At 42.7% G+C, this 22919-nt stretch overlaps 1 protein-coding gene across 1 annotated transcript; it reads right to left on the bottom strand.

The window, feature by feature from the left end:
• Positions 1-461: 461 nt before the first annotated feature.
• Positions 462-1710, bottom strand: LOC115801313 (trace amine-associated receptor 13c-like). Its single transcript, XM_030759092.1, has 2 exons — positions 1538-1710; positions 462-1275 (listed from the first exon to the last, which is right to left on the bottom strand). Exons 1-2 carry the CDS (start codon positions 1708-1710, stop codon positions 462-464), a joined length of 987 nt encoding a protein of 328 aa, XP_030614952.1.
• Between the last annotated feature and the right edge of the window lie 21209 nt (positions 1711-22919).

Here is a 22919-nt window from a genome sequence, read left to right as displayed (position 1 = left end):
GACGGTGTCTTCAAGAATCACGTGTATCTACTGAGTAGGCTCAAGTCTTTCAATGTCCATGCTCTCTATGCTCTGTCATGCCATTAAAAAAATAAAACTGTTCAGTTTGTTCTTTTCTTTTCTTTTCTTTTAACATTGGCCCTAACAGTGTGGGCTGCTTCCTGGACCAGTGGGCCTCTAAGCCCATTGAAATATGGTTCTTATGAAATACAAGCACATAGAGACAGACAACCCTTGACACCTATGTGCAATTTAGAACACCCAATTAACTTAAACCCATGCAGGTATTTGGACTGTGTGAGGAAGCCATAGTACCCACACAGAAAAGGGTAGAACATGCAAACTCCACACAGAAATGCTCCAGGTTGGATTCAAACCCCCATCTTTCTTGCTGTGAGGTGACAGTGCTAAACACTGCACCACTGACTCTATACTTTAGGAGAGCAAATTTTAAAGTCTTTTTATAGTATTTTTGCCTCACTGCTGTCATGCTTCAAGATCTTCAGAGTGATGATAAGTTTAACAGCATTCCTGAACCAGGGGTAAAACAAGGCATAGATCAACGGGTTTAGACAAGAGTTAAAGTAAAAGAAAATGATCACAGTAGATGCAGATGGATCATTGACTACATTTTCCTCAACAAGTGAGTAGCAGTAAAATGGACAGAAACTTGACAGAAACACAACTACAAGAACCCCAAGAGTCCTGGCTGCTTTCAGCTCAGATCTGTTTGTTTGATTCAGTGAACGCTGAAGTGTGACAGCTGTAACATGAGAGCGCATGGCACGAGCCTGAGACACAGCCACCACAAACACTCTCATATACAGAACTATGATGACAGAAACTGGAACAATAAAGAATAAAATAAGATCAACAATCCCTGTAATTTCAGTGACAACAAACACACACTCTCCATAGCAGGAATTATATCTGTCTGGTTCAATCAGAATGTCCTTTGTGTAAAAAATGTTGTACACTGTTGAATAAAACCAACACAGACAAACACTGTGTTTGACTCTAGGCACAGTAATTCTGGTGGGGTAATGCAGAGGGTCACAAATAGCCACATAGCGGTCAACTGATATAAGGGCAATGTTCCCTATTGAAGTACAGACAAGACTGGATGTCAGATAAACATAAAGAGAACACATGCGATCACCAAGCACCCAGCAGGCTGTGATTCTAATGATTTCTAACGGCATCAACAGGAGGCCAACGAAAAAGTCTGAGACAGCCAGAGAGAGGAGGATGATGTTAGTGGGTGTGTGAAGCTGCCTGCAAGGAGACAAGAAAAAAATATATTACACATTAATACTGTCAGAATGTCTTCATTGAAAAATGCTGCAATAGTAAGGTGATGATTCAGACTAATAGATAAAACATTACAATTAAAGTTAAAATACAGCAGGAATGTGCAGAATTCACTTCTTTCACTTCACTTATTTCATCAGTAAATCATATGATGTAAATCTAAGTTTTCATTTATCTTAAACTTAAACTGTAGTTATAATTAATTGTAGTTCAAATTTATATCTGCCTGAAATGAGAGACTGAGATGATGACCAGCAGGTTGAGAGCAGCAGTGATCAGAGAGATGAAGGACAGCACAATGTTCAGGAGCACAGCTTTGGACCAGTGAAGTGTCGGCTTCCTGCAGGAACTGTTGAGGAGTTGTGGGAAACAGAGCTCAGCTCCTTTCTGTATCTCCATCATCAGGCAGCTGCAGCTCCTGCAGCTCTGATCAGAACTTTTTCTCACAAAGCTGATTTATTTCCCCCCTCCCAGCAAACTCTTTCAGTCTGCAACATGATAACCCTCCTCTTTGTCTCAACACAACCTATCACACTTTCACTTTTTGCCACTAACAAAGTTGGTTAATAACTTGCTTATTATTGTTAGATTATTTTCATGGTCCTGGGTCTTCCTGCTTATTTAATTCAATTCAATCTAGTTTTATTTATTTAGTGCCAAATCACAACAGTCGCCTCAAGGCAACTTAGAATATAAGATTAAAGACCCTACAATAATTGAAACAGTAATTGGAGAGAAAACCCAACAATCTAAATGACCCCCTCCAGGGTTGCACTGGATTATACACTGACTGAGGGTAAGAGGCCACTGGAATCACCGATGATGGCTGAAACAGTTGAGGTTCAGCCTGATCGGGCTGCATTTGTATTGCTGGTTGATCTGATGGGGACTGGCTCTGCTTGACAACAGCTTGCTTCTTTTCCTTCCTCTTACTCTCTCCTAGTTGTATCTGGTTGAGCTTTCTGAGTGTCTCTTGATCTTGTTCTTTTTGGTCACACTCCTTTTTGGGATACAATTCCACTTGGTGGGCAATGTGATCCGTGTATACTCCTTTCTCCATGCTTCCAAGGCCAACTACTTCTGCCAATTTGCTTCTTACTGGCAAAGGTAGTCCCTTCTGTATCTTAGCTCTCAAAATTGATTGTTCCATTTGATTCAAATCAGGATCATTTCCAGTGACATTCCTCCAAAATTGAAGGGCTCTCGACACATATGCTCTCGGATTTTCTTCCTGTCCCAATGGTTCAATAAGAATATTGTCAGGATACACATTAGTTGGGAATGTATCCCTCAATGCTCGCCACATTCGTCCTCTGCTTGCAGCAAAAAGTTCTGGATCATTCACAGCTGTCCCCATATATCTATTAAGTCCTGCTTTCTGCAAAAGCTCCTCCATAGCAGGAATTCCAAGAAGACTTGCTAACAGTCTCTTAACGTCACTCATTACTGGTTGTGTTCCCACCATTATCTCTTCCAACTTTGAGATCCACAGATGAGCGCCATCTTGAAGGGTAGGGAGCTTCTCAAGTATATCTGACAAGTCCATTTTCTGCCAGGGCTTGTACTCCATTGTCTGTCCCCTTATAATTACTGGACACATCTTTTCAGGCGTTTTTCTCTTTCTTAGACGTAATGTCATTGCTGATTTCTGAGATTCTTCCTTTTGAAGCTCTTTTTTCTGAGCCCTCAGTTCCTTTAGTTGGTTCACCAAAGCGGTTTGACTAGTTGAAACAGTATCTTTATCCAAGTATGACAAGCACTCATCAATACTTCTTTCAATATCTCTTAATGTCCTTTGTCTGTCCTCTTCAATTCTTGTGCTGGATGCAGATGGGAGGAACCTTCTTGAAGAAGAACCTTTGCTTTCCCATTCTTCATCACTATCTCCATCCACACTCTCCTCAGAAGTGTCGTCTTCTGAGTCTTCTTTTTTCTTCATCTTTCCTCCTTTCTTTTCTGCTTTCATTAGTATCCGCCTGATTTGAGGATCATATCCACTCACAGTTCTTTCCAGGTCGCTTCCCTCATCACCTTGTTCCTCCATCCTTCTGTACCTAATCTTCAAGGTTGATGTCTTCTTTTTACTTTTAGAGCTTGGAATCAGTTTTATAGTCGTCTCAGCTTGTCCCACTTCAATTACTCTGTCATTGTCATCCTTAATGTGATAGTTGCCATCCTGGTTAACCACTGGAAGCTGAGGGTATACTTTTTCAAACTTAAGCTACTTTTCATAAGAGGGGACTTGTCCACTGAATTGAGATGTGAAAAAGTCACACTAATTTCAGCCATCAGTTTCTGTGTTGACTTTGTATTCTTCTCAATATCTTCCAGACTTTTATTTTTCTTGTCCTTAGTTGCTTGCATCAATTTCTGCCCTTCTTTTTCAAAAAACTGAAGGACATCAAGTTCTATTTGTCTTTTGTATTTTCGTCGTTCTCCTTTCTTCCCCTTCTTTTGTTCCGCTTTGTATGTAGACACAAGCACCGGTATGGTTTGAATTACATCTGGATTTAAAGTTCCATCTTTAGGCCAGGGTTGATCAATATGTGGCCATCGTTTATGCCATTTTTCTGATGTCTTTGCAATGAGTAATTTAATTAATGAATTACTCCGTTGAACTACCTCTACTGGGGTAATTGCTTTCAAAACTTTGATAGCATTGTCAGACATTTTAATGAACTCTCAAACCCCCCCCCCCCCTTTTTTTTTTCAAATAATCAATAAATTTTCAATTAACTTGTTTTATTTCCAATTAATCAATTTTATTGTAATGAGACAATTTTATTTACCTGTTTATTTGTTTATCATTAGCAATAATTGATTTTTTTCTCAATCTTAAACCAATTACTTATTAGTCACTAGGCCACAATCAATAAACACTAAATTGCCAACACCAGAAGCGATACAAACGTGCTGACGCAAAAACTATTCACCCCAGTATAACGATATAACTCAAATTTGTCCAAAGTCCACACAAAATTTGTCAAACCAACAATCATTCACTATTTGATAACACCAATAACGTCCAACCCCGAATAGAGCTCAAAATACACTTCAAAACACACAATTACTAACATCAACAAAGTATAAACCCCATAAATGTGTCCAATCTGTTGCCAAATTGTCAGAGAATTGAAATCAAGCAGATGTTCTATATGAAATGCCAAATGAGATATATATCTATAAAACGTGTAAATGAAAACAAAGTAAATATGTACTTATAAATGTTTAGAGAACATATCAGAAAGAGTTTGTGAATAAGAAGAACACTGGCCTTCAAAGGAGGTTGATCCACTGGCCTTCAGGCTCTGGCCAGATGTCAGTCTCCTCTGGCTGTAGCTATGCTGTCCCTCCCCTTGTCTCTCATGCAGGACAAAGAGAAAAGACAAGGATTAGTTCAGGTATTAACATATAAAATCACACATACATATAATATCCATCCTCCACATATCATTTTAGTATAACATCAACTGAGCAAGTTTATTACACAGTCAAGCATTTCACACACCCTAACCATTAGTGCTTGGTTACCTCTTAGAATGTCCTTCACTGTGGGGCTCATAAAAACCTCTCTCTATAAACCCATTACTTTAGAACCCAATTTATTTCTTTTTCTTTTTTAAGGAACCATAAAACTAACAAAATCCCTCAAAAAGAAACATGGAACCCCCAAGACATGTAAACTATAAATCCCTCAAAGAAATGTCTGAATTTCTAACAATAACAGACAACTCATGTGTTGTGTATTTTATCATTACCAACAATATAACATCTATAACCTCTACTTTAATTACCAACCAGCATAAGGCAAGATGCCACATCCAAACACACAGCCTCTAAGCGCAGGAAAAATGAAAAGGAAGGAGGGGGAACTCCTCCTCATAAACACACAAAGGACAGGCCCAAATTCACACACACCTCGCCTTGACAAAACGGTGAATTCACACACACCCAAAAACCAAAATGGACGCCTGGCCAAAAGGCCCACAAAACCACAAGTGGATGATTTACAACCCTGAGTAGACAGAGGCCTCACAGCTCTGTCTCTCCTCCTGCTCAAATCCTGCACAACCACGTGTTCGATTTACAACAGTATATGTAAAATACTCCAAAAAGCAATATTCACAGCAACAAATGATTATTCTCATGTACAAAACACCACTATACACACCTACAAATCCAGCCAAACTATCACTTTGTCAAATGTTAACACCAATTATCAAATCTCCTACTCCCACTATTCAATTTTACACAACCTTTTACTTCTCTTTAAAGCCAATTAAACTTAATTTGTTAATCACACACCACTCTGCTCTTCAGGGGACAAAAGGGACAAAACTTTTCTCAACAGGGGCAAACACACACACACACACACATACATACAGACAGACCCAAGAACATGCACAGACATGAAAAGGAGGGGGTGATAAGCTTCTCCTCACACATAGCGCACACACACACACACACACAAGCTCAAGTCGACTTCATTCATACCAATAGCATGCTTTACTAATGCCGCTTCTTTCCTTTTATTTCTTTTATTTCTATCTTTTCCTACCTTTTAGTTTATGCTACCTTTACTGAGGTGTAGATTCAAGTAAAAGGGCTGCATCATACATGTTCGTCAACTATGTAAGAGTGGGAACCTTCTCTATTGAATTTCTCCCTACACCCCCAGTTTTTATTCCTTCATAAAACTGACCTAATAAAACAATTCTAATGTTTTACTTAGGATTTAGGCCTGCCTAATGCAGCCTCCAAAAGAGGGCTTCTCTCCAGATAATGCGGCTTTTTCTTTCTCTAACTTTATTCTTATTCCTTTTCATCATTACTCATTTACACTTTTATCACTTACATCTTATTTCTTCTTTACAGGGGCTAGCTTTTACAATTTATTCTGAAGAAGAAAAGGACTTTTACACCCAAATTACCTGCTTTTAATCTTAAGAATAAACTGAGGGAACTCTAAACCCTACTTCCCTGTCAGGGGGCTGCTTTTACAATTTATTCTGAAGCAAAAGAACTTCTGGACCCAAATTACTTGTTCTTCTGTTTTAGAATAAGTTGAGGGACCTCGAAACCCTACTTCCCTATTTTTGGGGGCCAGCTTTTACAGTTAATCTTAAATCAAAGGACTTCAAAACCCAAACTGCTTGCTTTTATGATTCAGAATTAATTGAGGGGCCTCGAAACCCTGCATCCCAGACTTTTAAGGGTTGGCAGCTTTTTGCTGTGTGTTCTGAGACATCGGTCCCTCTAAACCGTTACATGGTTGCTTTTATATCCTAAACAGACCGCAAGGACCTCTAAACCTGGTAAACCCAGTGAGGTTTCTCAGTGAGGTGATCAATCCTACACTCGGGCTTTCACCTCCGTCACCCGTGTCCCTTATTCTTTTAATTCTTATTTTACTTTATTCTTAACTTACTTCATTCTTTAACTTTTTTATTTGATTTTGTGAAGGACATCAAGTTCTATTTGTCTTTTGTGTTTTCGTCGTTCTCCTTTCTTCCCCTTCTTTTTGTAAAAAGCAGACCGACGTCTGCTTTTTACAAACTCTCTCAATTAAAAACATAGAGAGATTAACTAATTGTGTTTCATGTTATTCTGCTCAATTTCAACAATACAGCACAGCTCAAAAACACTGCTTATGACCAGAGATTTCATTTACGCTACATGAGAGTGCATTCACCTCCAAAACACGGTGGTTGCCAAGGGGATTGGGGTTTGAGAAAGTTTGGTGGTTATTTACTTTTGTATTGGTGGAGAGAGCCAGAATGAGGTGGTCATCAATTGTGTTAAGTGTACAGCGTGAGCAAACATCTCAATTTTTTAACAACAAAAATATTTTTCACATTGTGATGTGATTCTACTTTCTGCCTTATATATATATATATATATATATATATATATATATATATATATATATATATATATATATATATATATATATATATAATGTTTTTATCATAGTACTGGCAAGAATTTAAAACTACTTTCACCCCTGATCATAGGGCTGCAAGAAGTGGTGTCAGCAGCATGTGCACTGGAACCTGAACAATGTAGAGGAATGTTATGTGGGAGGCAGTGTGATGTGTGGGGCAGCATCTCTCTCACTGGAAAAACAAGACTTGTCACCATTGGAGCCAATCTCACTGCAGAGAGATATTGAAATGGGATCCTGCAACCAGTGGCAATCCCGTATCTCCAGAGTCTGGGAACAAACTCTATCCTTCAAGATGATAACACTCATCCCCACAGAGTCAGGTTTATCAGACATTATCCTCCAGGATTTGGAAGTGGAAAGGATGGAATGGCCTGCCTGTAGCCCTGACCTCAACCCCACTGAGCACTTGCGGGATCAGTTTAGGCATACTGTTTGTGTGTGACCAACACAACTAGACTGATTTGCGACAAATGTTGGGTGAACAATGGGATGCCATCCCACAGCAGTGTGTGACCAAGCTGGTGACCAGTATGAGGAGGAGGTGCCAGGCTGTTGTGGCTATGTATGGTTCTTCCACATACTGATGAGGCCCTTGTTTGTTAAATGGGTTAACTGTTAAATTGCCAATATGTCTTTTTTCTTCAGACTTCAATCATCCAATCCAATAAACAACACCAAACAAGAGTCAATAGCAGAATAAACTGTTTGGCATTGGCAGAGAAGACTTGCCAAGCTTTTCATGGGCGCACCCAACATACTCAACTCTGCTGCTCAACCAAAATGTCAATGGGCTCCATTTAAGAGGAAATAAACAGGATTTCCAACAGTATAAGATTCATTTCCAAGAAGCATTATTACAACAATGAAATTAACAACCAAACACTAATTTCCTTACTTTTTGTGCTAGGTTTATATTCCTAAAAGTGAAAAACCATTGTGTTTCAGCATCATCTGTCAGCACAAACATTCCAAGATATAGTAGTTTGCTAGAATAAAAGAATATTACCCCACAACTGCATTTGAATTTTTGTGCTTATACACCCATGTTGACTCCTCAGCAATGACTCCTGGCTTTTCCTGCTGGTCTACTTGCCACCTCTGCCTACCAGTGGTCGACCGGGGACCCTGGAACAGGTCCCCGGTTTGGCCATAACCCTGCTCAATTCACCGCTCATCACAATTTTTCACCAGTCTCCACTGGAAAACCCCTCTCTTCATAATAAAAACTGTAAACCATTTTCTGTTTCAGTGTCTACATTTGGATCCACAGTTCTGGTGACAGAATGAACTGCTTAAGCACTGAACCCAATCAGGTGCTGGCTACTCCGGGATCTTCTAGAAAATCATGAGCAGGCTCTTTGATCCCTGGATGAGCAAAAGCATGTTACTAATCAGCAGTTATCTCAGATTACTATTGTGCTTCAAGAGCTTCACTTAAGCCCTCCCCAACATGCTCCACTAACTGCTCTACTGAGTCACCATTTCTGCAATCAGTGTTTCAAGATGCCACACCCAAGACTTTTTAAAATTAGGTCATCTGGCGCAGCTTTCTTCTTCTGTGCGCACTAATCTTCAACTGGCTTCCAAGATGTTTCATCACAGAGGAATCAAAAGTATCATACGTTGTGGGACTGTTACAGGAAATGGTACTGGATTGGGCTTTAAATTATGAAGAGACTGTGGAAGAGCTCCAAGCTCTATCTGCCACCAGGGCTCCATCCATCCCCCACACTCACTGTGAGGGCCAACCCTGCTGTAGCCCAAACCACTTCCACTTCAGCTGAGACTATGCAGTTGAGGAGGGCTCCATTTACACCTGCAGAGTGTCAGTGTAGGCTTCATGCAATTGAGTCATTTTCAGTCAACCAGCCCAGTTAAACCAAAAGATCATGGAGTTCTGAGAGGCAGCTCTCAAACTGATTGCCTGCCTCAACTCCCTAGCCTCCAAAACTCTGCTTGGGCTGAGATGCTCTCCCTTTGCACACACTCGTAGACTCTGGTGCTGAGCAGAATTTCTTTCGAATGAGAAGTTGGTTTTGTATACTGCTCTGTTCTCTGCAATCACCTATCCCCAGAACAGTTTTAAATGGAAACCCTCTACTATAAGTCGCCCAATTTACTGAGCAAGTTCAATTCATAGGTTCCAGCAACCATCATAGGTATCTCATGTTTTTGGTTTGTCAGCAATACTAATAGTTGGAGTAATTTGGGTTTGTGTTTTCACTTTATCAATAAAATGCTAATAAAATATCTCCCTCCTTACATCATTCAGTATACTATAGACCCATATGTTGGTGTGTTTACCCAACATGAAATAGATGGGACAGTTACACTGGTAACCATGCTTCTATGAATGAAGGTCAGCATGCAAGTGGGTGGGGTCTCAGGCTGGTGGGGCATATTCAGAAAAATATAGCAGACACATGGTAAATGTAACTTGTTTATGGTTTTTACTTAAAACTTTTCAACTGTTTTTCACTACAAAGTACATTCACTCATGTGCGTACACATATTCACATATTCATACACACACACATTTAAGCACACACACACACACACACACACACACACACACACACACACACACACACACACACACACACACACACACACACACACACACACACAAGTGTGTTTTGCTATCTTTGTGGGGAATTTCCATTGACTTCCATTCATTTCTACAGCCTAAACCTTACCTTTACCCTTTTCCTAACCCTAACCATCACATACCTAACCCTAACCCTAACCTAAACTCAATTCATACCTTAGCCCTAACTCTGACCCCTGACCCAAAAACAGGGTTTCCCCTTGTGGGGACAAGGTTCCAGTCCCCACAAGCAGCAATTGGTCCCCACAACGTAGTATATATCAGGAAAATTGTCCCCACAAGGTATTATAAACATACGCACACACACACACACACACACACACACACACACACACACACACACACACACACACACACACACACACACACTTTGGGTGCATTGGGGGCAATTCAGTATCTTGCCAAGAACACTTTAACTCATGGAGTGAAAGAGCCAGGAATCAAACCATCATTCTGATTAGTAGATGACCAGGTCTACCTTCTGAGCCTATGTTGTGATTGCGTAGGAGGGCAGTTAATTTGTTAGGTCTCTGCTGTGTTACAGACACCTCATCCTCAGATAGGTTCACCCATACTGTGGTGTATTGGCCCTCACAGGTATTTATAATCATCCATCATGATTAATGTAAGTTTTTAAAGTTCACTTATTTTACTATCCACCTGCCAGTCCTAGCTGCATTTTCAGTCCCCTTGCAGACGTTTGTAGTTTATAGTTGATTGCAATATCAGCAATGTATAAAACATGTAAAAAGAAAAGGAGTTTTAATGTAAATGTTAATCATACTTCACGTTAAACTGTAACATCCTTATTAGTCTTTATATTAGTCTTTAAATTGGTCTTTACAGAAATTGTGGTCTTTGTTGATATATATTTATTTAGTTTATTCCACATCACACTGGTGTAGTACCTCTCTAGTCTGTGAGCCCAAAAATCTACTTATATCTTCATATGGTCAACAAAAATAACATTATGTAGGATAATATGGTACTAGTGGAAGATATAGACAGCAATCACAGAACAGGCTACTTAAACCACTGACGATAAAACTTTCTTAAATACTTTGGAAAAAATGAGTTCTTTGTAATCACTGCACAGATATTTCTCAAGTAAAAATAGTTATTAGTAAGAATTGTTTTGATCAAAAATACCAAAGTAAGTTTTTCTCTGACATTAAAGTTTTATTACTCTAAAAGTATTTATTCATTACACTACTATAGCATCTAATTGCATTGCTTGTTTGTTTTTTTAGATTCATTTAAGTACATTTTTTATTTTATCAATTTATTATGGTAATTTATGCATAATAATTCATCTACTACCTACCTACACTCCTCCACTAGCCTGCACTACTATTCTAATACATTTCTTGCTTTTTTAACTTTTTTAACATTCTTCTTGTAAATTAAAATTGTGTTAAAATTAATAATGTAATGTAATATACTTGCTTTAGTAATTTTACTGACTAATCTATAAGCTATATTCTGTGTGGAAATTGTTAACTAGCTCTTTTTTCTGCAGTACATATTTTCCCTTCTTTTTTTTTCAGTATAAGAGGTTCTCAAAAGGGTGAAAGATGATCCTGAACCTGAAGAGGTTTGATCTACATGAGTGTCTAAGTACTTAATTCAAAGCTTCTTTCAGTGTTATAGTCAATGTCAAAATAATTTTTTCTTTAAGACAAAAAAGTGAATACTTTGAGATAAGTATGTTTACACTAATTAGAGTCTCACAATTTAAGTACTGAATTCAATACTAGAAATACTGAGTTGTATCCTTTGCACAAAACTGAAAACCCATCAATTCTCTATACATAAGAAAACAGTTTTACATTTCCAGACAATTGTTTATTATTGTTTTACTGATTTAAAATCATCGTAGAGCAGGATTTCAATAATTATTGACTCTGGTGTATGTTTGTCTCACTGCTCTCACACTTAAATATCCTCAAAGTGATGATAAGTTTAACAGCATTTTTAACCAGGGGTAAAACAAACTATAGATCAGTGGGTTGAGACAAGAGTTCAAATAAAATGCAAGTACCACAAAAGATGCAGATAAAGCATTAATCACATTGCCTTCAACAACATTGTAGCAGTAAAATGGACAGAAACTTGCCAGAAACACAACTACAAGGACCCCGAGAGTCCTGGCTGCTTTCAGCTTTGTTTGATTCAGTGAAAGCTAAAGTGTGACAGCTGTAACATGAGAGCGCATGGCACGAGCCTGAGACACAGCCACCACAAACACTCTCATATACAGAACTATGATGATAGAAACTGGAACAATAAAGAATAAAACAAGATCAACAATCCCTGCAATTTCACTGACAACAAACACACACTCTCCATCGCAGGAATTATACCTGCCTGGTTCAATCAGTACATCCTTGGTATAGAAGCTGCTGTAGAAAACAGCATACAGCCAGCAAAGACAGACACTGAGTTTGGTTCTCACCGCAGTGATTCTGGTAGGGTAATGCAGAGGGTCACAAATAGCCACATAGCGGTCAACTGATATCAGCCCTATGTTTCCTATAGAAGCAGTTACAATATTACAGTTCAGATAGCTATAAAGAGAACACATGGAATCACCAAGTACCCAGCAAGTCGAGTTCCTATAAATTTCACCTGGCATCAACAGGAGACCCACGAGAAAGTCCGAGACAGCCAGAGAGAGGAGGATGATGTTACTGGGTGTGTGGAGCTGCCTGCAGGGAGACAGAAAATGATTTATTACATGTTAATAATGATAAAATGTCAGTGCTAACATTATTAAGGTATGGCTAAGCTTAGGCAGCTTAGGGGTCATAGTTGAACTACACCAAGGAAATATATCAGTTGCACATCATTCATTCATAGCTAATTCCTATGATGTAAATTAAGTTTTCAAATTTCTAAAACTTAAACTGTAGAAACAATTGAAAAGGTGATCTCTGCCTGAAGTGGGAGACTGAAATGATGACAAGCAGGTTGAGAACAGCAGTCATCAGAGAGATAAATGAAAGCACAGGGTTCAGAAGCACCCTTTTGGACCAGTTAAGTGTTGGTTTCCTACAGGAACTATTGAGGAATTGTGGAAAACAGAGTTCAACTCCATTCTGGATCTCCATTATCAGGCAGAATGGAGTTGAACTCTGTATTCATCTCTGTAGAGTGAATACTTCTACAGAGAGTATTCACTCTCTGTAGAATACTATTTCTCTCTCCACAACCTCTTGCACTGTTTTTCATTAACTGAATTATCGAATATGGTGATGGCTTTAAAGTTTTCATGATATATGACTGTGTTCCTCACTGTCACACTTATGCATTTCTTATGTGACATGGTGGCTCACAGTGTACTAGTTTCTCTTCCAGATGTAGTCATAACCAAGAGCAAGAGCCTCAATGGCAAACTGTAGGATTAAAAACAGTAATATGGAAACAACTTGGTGAGATCATTGTGGTTATTTCCATGTTTTATATGAAGTTCATGTGCATCTGAACATATTCATGCAACACCTAAGCTGTATAAACAGAAAAGTATTTTTGTGTAATTATGATGCATTTACCATAAAATTCCCTGGTATAAACCATTTCAGTTATGATCAGGACATCTATGTTACAGTTGTTCTATCATCAGTGTCATCATTTTGTTTGGTTTCACTGTAACTGTAACTTTGGTCCAAATGGTGTAACAAAATTCTTAAAGCATTCAAGATATTTGAAAAATGATATATTCTAGTTTCTGAAGCTGTATGCGTTTAGCATGTGGCTAACATGCAGTTTGGTGACCTGGTGAACGGTAAGAGGTTAAGAACACTGAGGAGCTGAGTCAAAGGATTGCTGGGAAGGCTTTGGGATTTGATTTTAGGATTAAATGTTAACCCTCCTGTAGGCCCACCACCCGCAGGAGGTGTCGTAGGGGTCGGGTGCAGTGTGTGTCGGGCGGTGGCCGAGGGCGGAGGCCCTGGCGGACCGATCCCCGGTTATTAAGACTGGCTATTGGGACATGGAATGTCACCTCTCTGGTGGGGAAGGAGCCTGAGCTAGTGCGTGAGGTTGAGAGATACCAGCTAGATATAGTTGGGCTCACCTCAACACATGGCCTGGGCTCTGGAACCAGTCTCCCGGAGAAGGGCTGGACTCTGTTCCAGTCTGGAGTTGCCCTCGGTGAGAGTTGGCGAGCTGGGGTGGGTATTCTTGTATCCCCCCGGCTTGCTGCCTGTACATCGGAGTTTTCACCGGTGGACGAGAGGGTAGTTTCCCTGCGCCTTCGGGCCGGGGAACGGGTCCTGACTGTTGTTTGCGCTTATGCGCCGAATGACAGTTCAGAGTACCCACCCTTTTTGGAGTCACTGGGCGGGGTGCTGGAGAGTGCTCCATCTGGTGACCCCATAGTCTTGCTGGGAGACTTCAACGCTCACGTGGGCAATGACAGTGAGACCTGGAGGGGTGTGATTGGGAGGAACGGCCTGCCCGATCTGAACCCGAAGGGTGTCTTGTTATTGGACTTCTGTGCAAACCACAGTTTGTCTATAAAAAACACCATGTTCGAACATAAGGATGTCCATAAGTGCACATGGCACCAGGACACCCTAGGTCGCAGGTCGATGATCGATTTTGTAATCGTATCATCAGATCTGCGGCCGTATGTTTTGGACACTCGGGTGAAGAGAGGAGCTGAGCTGTCAACTGATCACCACCTGGTGGTGAGTGGGATCAGGTGGCGGGGGAAGATGCTGGACAGACCTGGTGCACCTAAACACATTGTGAGGGTGCGCTGGGAACGCCTGGCAGAAGCCCCAGTCCGGGAGATATTCAACTCCCACCTCCGGCAGAACTTCGACAGCATTCCGAAGGAGGCTGAGGACATTGAGTCCGAATGGACCATGTTCCGCACCTCCATTGTTGAGGCTGCTGCTCAGAGCTATAGCTGCAAGGTGGTTGGTGCCTGTCGTGCTGGTAACCCCCGAACCAGATGGTGGTCACCGGAGGTGAAGGGAGCCATCAAGCTGAAGAAAGAGTCCTATCGGGCTTGGTTAGCCTGTGGGACTCCGGAGGCAGCTGACAGGTATCGACAGGCCAAGCGGAAAGCAGCTCGGGCAGTGGCCGACGCAAAAACTCGGGTGTGGGAGGAGTTCGGTGAGGCTATGGAACAAGACATTCGGAAGGCATCGAAGCGATTCTGGCAAACCATCAGGCGACTCAGGAGGGAAAAGCAGTGCTCCACTCACACGGTTTATAGTGCGGGTGGGGTGCTGCTGACCTCAACTGAGGCTATAGTCGGGCGGTGGAAGGAATACTTCAAGGACCTCCTGAATTCCACTGACACGCCTTCTGTAGTGGAAGCAGAGTCTGGGGACCAGGGGGATCACTGGGGGTGAGGTCACTGAGGCAGTTAAACAACTCCTTGGTGGCAAGGCCCCTGGGGTGGACGAGATTCGCCCTGAGTTCCTGAAGGCTCTGGATGTTGTAGGGCTGTCTTGGTTGACACGCCTCTTCAATATCGCGTGGAGATCTGGGGCAGTGCCACTGGATTGGCAGACCGGGGTCGTGGTCCCCATCTTTAAGAAGGGAGACCGGAGGGTGTGCTCCAACTTTCGAGGGATCACACTCCTCAGCCTCCCCGGAAAGGTCTACGCCAGGGTGCTGGAAAGGAGGGTCCGTCTGTTAGTCGAACCTCGGAACCAGGAGGAACAATGCAGTTTTCGTCCTGGTCGCGGAACGCTGGACCAGCTCTTTATCCTCTCAAGGATATTCGAGTGCGCATGGGAGTTTGCCCAACCAGTCTACATGTGCTTTGTGGACTTGGAGAAGGCATTCGACCGTGTCCCTTGGGGTGTCTGGACCGTTGTTGCGGGCCATTCAGTCTCTGTACAACCGCAGTGAGAGCTTGGTCCGTATAGCCGGTAATAAGTCGGATTCGTTTCCTGTGGGTGTTGGACTCCGCCAGGGCTGCCCTTTGTCACCGATTCTGTTCATAACTTTTATGGACAGAATTTCTAGGCGTAGCCAGGTGGCAGAAGGCTTCTTCCTTGGTGGCCTCAGAGTCTCATCTCTGCTCTTTGCAGATGATGCGGTCCTGTTGGCTTCATCAGGGGTGGCCTCCAGCTCACAGTGGAATGGTTCGCAGCCGAGTGTGAAGCAGCCGGCATGAGAATCAGCACCTCTAAGTCTGAGGCCATGGTCCTCAGCCGGAAAAGGATGGAGTGCCCTCTCCGGCTCAGGAACGAGTTCTTGCCCCAAGTGGAGGAGTTCAAGTATCTCGGGGTCTTGTTCACGAGTGACGGGAGAAGGGAGCGGGAGATCGACAGACGGATCGGGGCTGCTTCTGCAGTAATGCGGACGCTGCACCGGTCTGTCATGGTGAAGAGGGAGCTTAGTGTAAAAGCGAAGCTCTCGATTTACTGGTCGATCTACGTTCCTACCCTCACCTATGGTCACGAGCTTTGGGTAGTGACCGAAAGAATAAGATCGCGAATACAAGTGGCAGAAATGAGTTTCCTTCGAAGGGTGGCTGGTCTCTCCCTTAGAGATAGGGTGAGGAGTGCAGCTATCCTGGGAGGGGCTCAGAGTAGAGCCGCTGCTCCTCCACATCGAAAGGAGCCAGTTGAGGTGGCTCGGGCATCTGATTAGGATGCCTCCTGGCCGCCTCTTGGGTGAGGTGTTCCGGGCATGTCCTACCGGGAGGAGGCCCCGCGGCAGACCCAGGACACGCTGGAGAGATTATATCTCTCGGCTGGCCTGGGAATGTCTTGGGGTCCCCCCGGATGAGCTAGAGGAGGTGGCTGGGGAGAGGGAAGCCTGGGCTTCTCTGCTTAGGCTCCTGCCCCCGCGACCCGGCTCCGGATAAGCGGAAGAAAATGGATGGATGGATGGATGTTAATCTATATCAATGAACATCAACTGGTGGCCCACTTCCCTGTCCCTGCTGAAGAGAAGCAGCCCCAGAGCATGATGCTGCCACCACCATATCTGACAGTGGGGATGGTGTGTTTAGAGTGATGTGCAGTGTTAATTCTCTGTAAGTTTATGTGGATGGCCTTGTCTTGGTAGGTTTACAGTTGTGTCATACTCTTTCCATTTCCAGATAATGGATTGAAAAGTCCTCCATGAGATGTTCAAAGCTTGGGAAATCTTTTAATAGCCTAAGCCTGCTTTAAACTTCTCCACAACCTTATTTCTGACCTGTCTGCTGTGTTATTTGGACTTCATGATGCTGTTTACTCCCCAATACTCTCTTAACCTATACCAGCTGTCAGCCACCTTCAATGCAGTCTAGAGATCCCTTCCCAGGCATTTTAACCCCCACTCATACCTTGACTCAAGTGACCTCAATAGCTCACATGATGGTGGGGTGGGGTAACCCAGCCACAGGGAGGCCACATCCCAGTGTACTCTTAGTGCTGTTCCCAAGCCTTGACAAATGGGAAAGATTGCATCAGGAAGGGTTTCCAGCATAAAATCTTTGCCATATCAAACATGTGGATCATGAAAAATGAAAGGGTGGTGGTGGGGGCTACTGTTGGTTGAAGACAAAGGAAGAGGAAGGGGAGAGGCCATCTACACAGACAATGGGAGATCGTCAGCTGGCCGATGACCTTAACGGATTCTACCGCAGGTTTGAACAGCCCAGCAACGAGCTCCCATCCAACACCACCTCACACCCACTTGACTATCAGCCACCCATCCAGCCTGCTCTGAAGATCTGCGAGGAAGACGTGCTGAGACTTTTTAAAAAACAGAAAGACAAGAAGGCCCCAGGTCCTGATGGAATCTCTCCCTCCTGCCTGAGGACCTGTACAGACCAGCTTGCACCTGTCTTTACTAAGATCTTCAACAGATCACTGGAGCTGTGTGTTGTTCCGTCTTGTTTTAAAAGCTCCACAATAATACCCATTCTTAAAAAGACAACTACCACAGGACTAAATGACTACAGACCTGTTGCCCTGACCTCTGTGGTCATGAAGTCCTTTGAAAGACTGGTTCTCAACCAAATTAAGGAAATCACGGACCCCCTGCTAGACCCCCTGCAATTTGCCTATCGGGCCATCCGGTCGGTGGACGATGCAGTGAGCATGGGTCTCCACTTCATCCTCCAACACCTTGATCACCCAGGAACTTATGCAAGAATTCTGTTCCTGGACTTTAGTTCAGCCTTCAACACAATTATTCCAGGACAATTACACAGCAAACTGACTGAACTCAGCGTACCAGCCTCCACCTGCCAGTGGATAACTGACTTTCTTACTGGCAGAAAACAGCAGGTGAGGCTGGGAAAGTGTACTTCAGGGACCCGAACCATCAGCACGGGTGCCCCACAGGGTTGTGTACTCTCCCCACTGCTCTTCTTGCTGTACACAAATGACTGTACCTCCATGGACTCCTCTGTTAAAATCCTGAAGTTTGCAGATGACACAAGAGTCATTGGTCTCATCAGTGACAGTGATGAGTCTGCTTACAGACGGGTGGTTGATCAGGTTGTCCTCTGGAGCAGTCAGAACAATCTGGAGCTGAACACAGCAAAAACAGTGGAGATGACCGTGGACTTCAAGAGGGGCCCCCCAACCCTGCCAGCACTCACCATTCTAGACAGGACTGTGATGGCTGTGGAGTCCTACATGTTCCTGGGCACAATAATCTCCAAGGACCTGAAGTGGGACAGCAACATCAACTCCATCATCAAGAGGGCACAACAGAGGATGTACTTTCTGTACCAGCTGAGGAAGTTCAACCTACCCAAAGAGCTGATGGTGCAGTTCTACACAGCCATCATAGAGTCCATCATCACCACATCCATCACAGTGTGGGGCAGCGCTATCACAAAACATGACACCAAGAGACTGCAGCGTATTATCAAGTCTGCAGAGAGGACCATCGGTGTAAAGCTGCCCACACTGCTGGACCTGCATGCCTCCAGAACCAGGAAGCGTGCAGAGAAAATCATCACTGACCCGTTTCACCCTGGCCATCACCTGTTTCGGTGCCTTCCATCAGGCCGACGTTTCAGCCATATGAAGACCCGAACGACCAGGCTACAGAGAAGCTTTTTTCCAACTTCCATTATTCTCATTAACAATTGTACACTACTGAACTGTTAATACCTGGGACACTTGCATATCAAAAATTACCTATTTAATTTATGTAAGGGCATTCACAGGATTCTCACCTTTACTTCAATTTTTTATTTATATATTTTATATAGTTTTTATACTGCACAAACTGCACCTTTTAAAAAATTACAAGGTAAATTCTACATGCTAAATATTTTAATGTTTTCTAGATTTACGGGTATGAATGTGTGTGTAAGGAGAGAGTGAACTGTGTGAATAAGATTGTTTTTACTGTATTTTTCGTGCACTGCAAGCGTAACCAAAAACAAATTCCTTGTTTGTGTGAGCGATACTTGGTCAATAAAGCCTGATTCTGATTCTGATTCTGATTCTGAAGCACTGTTAGGAGGCAGTGGGAGAGAAGGAAAGGCAGCAGTGTGAGGTAAGAGTGCAGATTTTAAATGTAGAGATTATGACTGGTAAAAAGCTGATATGATATAGACAAGGAATGTAGATATACTGTATGCAGCATTTTCTCCTGGCAGCAAAAGGAGACCGAGAAGAAAGTCTGAGGCAGCCAGAGAGAGGATGATATTAGTGGCTGTATGGAGCCACCTGTAAGGAAACAAAAAATTTTATGACTCACATCTCAGTGACAAAAAAACAGTTTGATTTGCCTCCACAACTGGCCTTTGTCACAGCAGCTGTGTCAATGCAGAAAATTTACAAATAGGTTAATAATGAAATTATACATGTCTTTAATCAGATTAAGGGTGCACGTACTGATGATATGACCCTAAACTCAGCATATTTTTACCACTGTGACATTTCAAAATGTCTCATGTTAATATCATATAAATCTCATAAACAAGGTCAACATATAAGTGTCAATATACACAGTCAAAATGTTACAATTCAAATGTAATGTAGAGTATTGCTAGTAGTTTGCAAAAAAAGGAGAGACAATAATATTTGCCTTAAGTGAGAGACGGAAATGGTGACGAGCAGATTGAGCGTTACAGTGAGCAAAGACATGGATAACAGCAGAATGTTGAGGAGCACAAATTTAAATGAGCAAAGTCTCTGCTTCTTCCAGGAGATCTCTGGAGCTTGAAAAAGGCGACTGGACTTCTTTTTGTTTCTTGAAGACGTTTCACCTCTCATCCGAAAGGCTTCTTCAGTTCTCAACCAAATGGTGGAGAGACCCAGGTATTTAAACCCCTGTGGGCGTAGTCCCCTGGAGGTGGTTATGACCCTCTATTGATCATGTGCTTGAACACATGTGCCCAGGTGTGAAGGGGGCGTGGGTCATATTTAATCAGTGGTTTCAGTTGAAACCAATTTAGGACTCCGCTCCATTGTTTCCTGTGGCCTATTGAGGTCACTGGAACAAAGGTGTGAATGGGGGTTGAGACGTCTGGGAAGGGAGCTCAGGACAGCACTGTAAGCGGGGGAAAGTTGGTGACGTAATCCACCTCCTCTGTTCAATGATGGTTGTTCACAGTGGACATAGATGGCTTCTTTCACTCCTCTTTCAAACCATCTGTTTTCCCTGTCCAAAATGTGGATATTGGCATCCTCAAAAGAGTGCCCTTTTTCCTTCAGATGCAGATGTACTGCTGAATCTTGTCCTGTCGAGGTGGCTCTTCTATGTTGTGCCATTCGTTTGTGAAGAGGCTGTTTGGTTTCACCAATGTAGAGGTCCGAGCACTCTTCACTGCACTGAACAGCCTACACTACATCGCTGATCTTGTGTTTGGCGGGTTTGTCCTTGGGATGAACCAGTTTTTGTCTTAGGGTGTGACTTGGTTTGAAGTATACTGAGATGTCATGCTTGGAGAAAATTCTTCTGAGTTTCTCTGACAAGCCTGACACATATGGGATGACAATGTTGTTCCTCTTGTCCTTCCCATTCTCTGTAGTTTGTGATTAAATATGACCCACGCCCCCTTCACACCTGGGCACATGTGTTCAAGCACATGATCAATAGAGGGTCATAACCACCTCCAGGGGACTACGCCCACAGGGGTTTAAATACCTGGGTCTCTCCACCATTTGGTTGAGAACTGAAGAAGCCTTTCGGATGAGAGGTGAAACGTCTTCAAGAAACAAAAAGAAGTCCAGTCGCCTTTTTCAAGCTCCAGAGACTACTATGACCTGGATAACTGAGAATCTACACAGACATATCTTCCAGGAGATGTTGAGAAGTTGCGGAAAACAAGCCTCAGCTCCATCCTAGGTGTCATCATTTCACAACTGCAGCTCCCACAGCTCTCTGACCACTCTACATGTCTGTTTTCTGTGCAGTCAAAGGGGGCATTGAGCTAATGACTGTCCTCAGTAAGGTCAACGCTGCTGGTGACAGGCATGGCCAGGCGGTGGCCAGGTTTTAGGTACCACACCTACAGCACATACGTATGATGGCATACAGCCTGTGCACACATTTGAAGACAAATTTAGGCCCTCAGTATGACTTGACACCTTTCTTGTTGACAAAAAAAAACAATACCTCCTAAAGTTAGGGGCAACTCTGTCAGGGCATCAGGACAAGTAGTGAGAGAAAATCTGCCTCAAAGTAGTTCAAACTGAAGGGTTTGAGCCTGAACAGCTGTTATGGTCTTATCAGTGGAGAGCGCCAGCTGAAAATATAAGTAACCCACTTTTGGAGGAGGCAAGCAAAATCACACCACACACACACACACACACACACACACACACACACACACACACACACACACACACACACACACATGTGCGGTGCATGCAAGGATGAATTCAATAATGAATGTTTTAGTATCGCACACTTGTTCTGTACAACAAATGCATGCATGTACAGCTAAATCAACGCCAGCAAGATGAAGGAGACGGTCATAGACTTCAGAAGGAAGTCACCCCCCTACAGCACCAGTGAACATCAAGGGAAAGGACATCGAGACAGTGGACTCTTACAAGTACCTGGGAGGTACTTGACAGTGGTCTCAACAACAACTGGACTGGACTACACATACAGACGTCCTGTATAAGAAGGGCCAGAGTCGACTCCACCTGCTGAGGAGACTGGGGTCCCTTGGTGTCTGCAGGACTTTGTTAAAGACTTTTTATGGCTCAGTGGTAGCATCGGCCCTTTTCTATGTAGTGGTCTGCTGGGGGGTTGGATGCACTGAAAGGGACAGGAGCAGCATTGACAAACTGGTGCAGAGGTCGAGCTCTGTGTTGGGATGTCCTCTGGAGTCTGTGATGGTGCTGGGTGAGAAGAGGATGTTAGCAAAGCTGACATCCAACATGGACAACCCCCATCACCCTCTCCATGAGACCGTGGGTGCCCCGAGCAGCTCCTTCAGTCAGAGACTGAAACATCCTCGCTGCAGGAAGGAGCGCTTTCACAGGTCATTCATCCCAACAGTAGTTAGACTGTATAACACATCATGATGTCATGAGTCACCTGGACACTTTACTCTGCTGCTATCACTTTATCCATACAGTACATATACATTTGATTTATTACACTAACCATAATGCATACTTTGTATGCTGTATACAAATGTTTTCACTGGCTACAAATGTATAAAGTGTTTTGATGTATATGAGTGTATATGTATATGTGTATTGATATATATTTTATGTATATAGTGTTTTATCTTCTATTTCATTTCATTAGTTTTATTCATCCTTCTTCTCTGTACTCTGCTGTAATGCGCAAATTTCCCCATCGTGGGATCATTAAAGTCTAATCTCATCTCATCTCATCTCATCTCATCTTATCTCATCTACCCAACATTTTGTATGTATCAAGTCCTACAGGAACAGCTGTAGTCCCTAAGACACTGTAGGCCCAAGTAAATATGATGTAGGCCTGACTAAAAATGCAAAACCATTGCTGATCACCCCAAAATCTGATATATGTAAAGACCATACAATAATATCCTAGCTCACCCACACAACCAGCACTGGTTTATCTTTACTTACACATACTAGTTTGTGTCCTGGTTACTGTTACCACAGTTTATAAAGATGCATT

The sequence above is a fragment of the Archocentrus centrarchus genome, chromosome 21, assembly GCF_007364275.1.
Source record: "Archocentrus centrarchus isolate MPI-CPG fArcCen1 chromosome 21, fArcCen1, whole genome shotgun sequence".
Classification (NCBI taxonomy): Eukaryota; Metazoa; Chordata; class Actinopteri; order Cichliformes; family Cichlidae; genus Archocentrus; species Archocentrus centrarchus.
The sequence above is the reverse complement of the archived record's forward strand: the minus strand, read 5'-3'. Positions and strand labels throughout refer to the sequence as shown.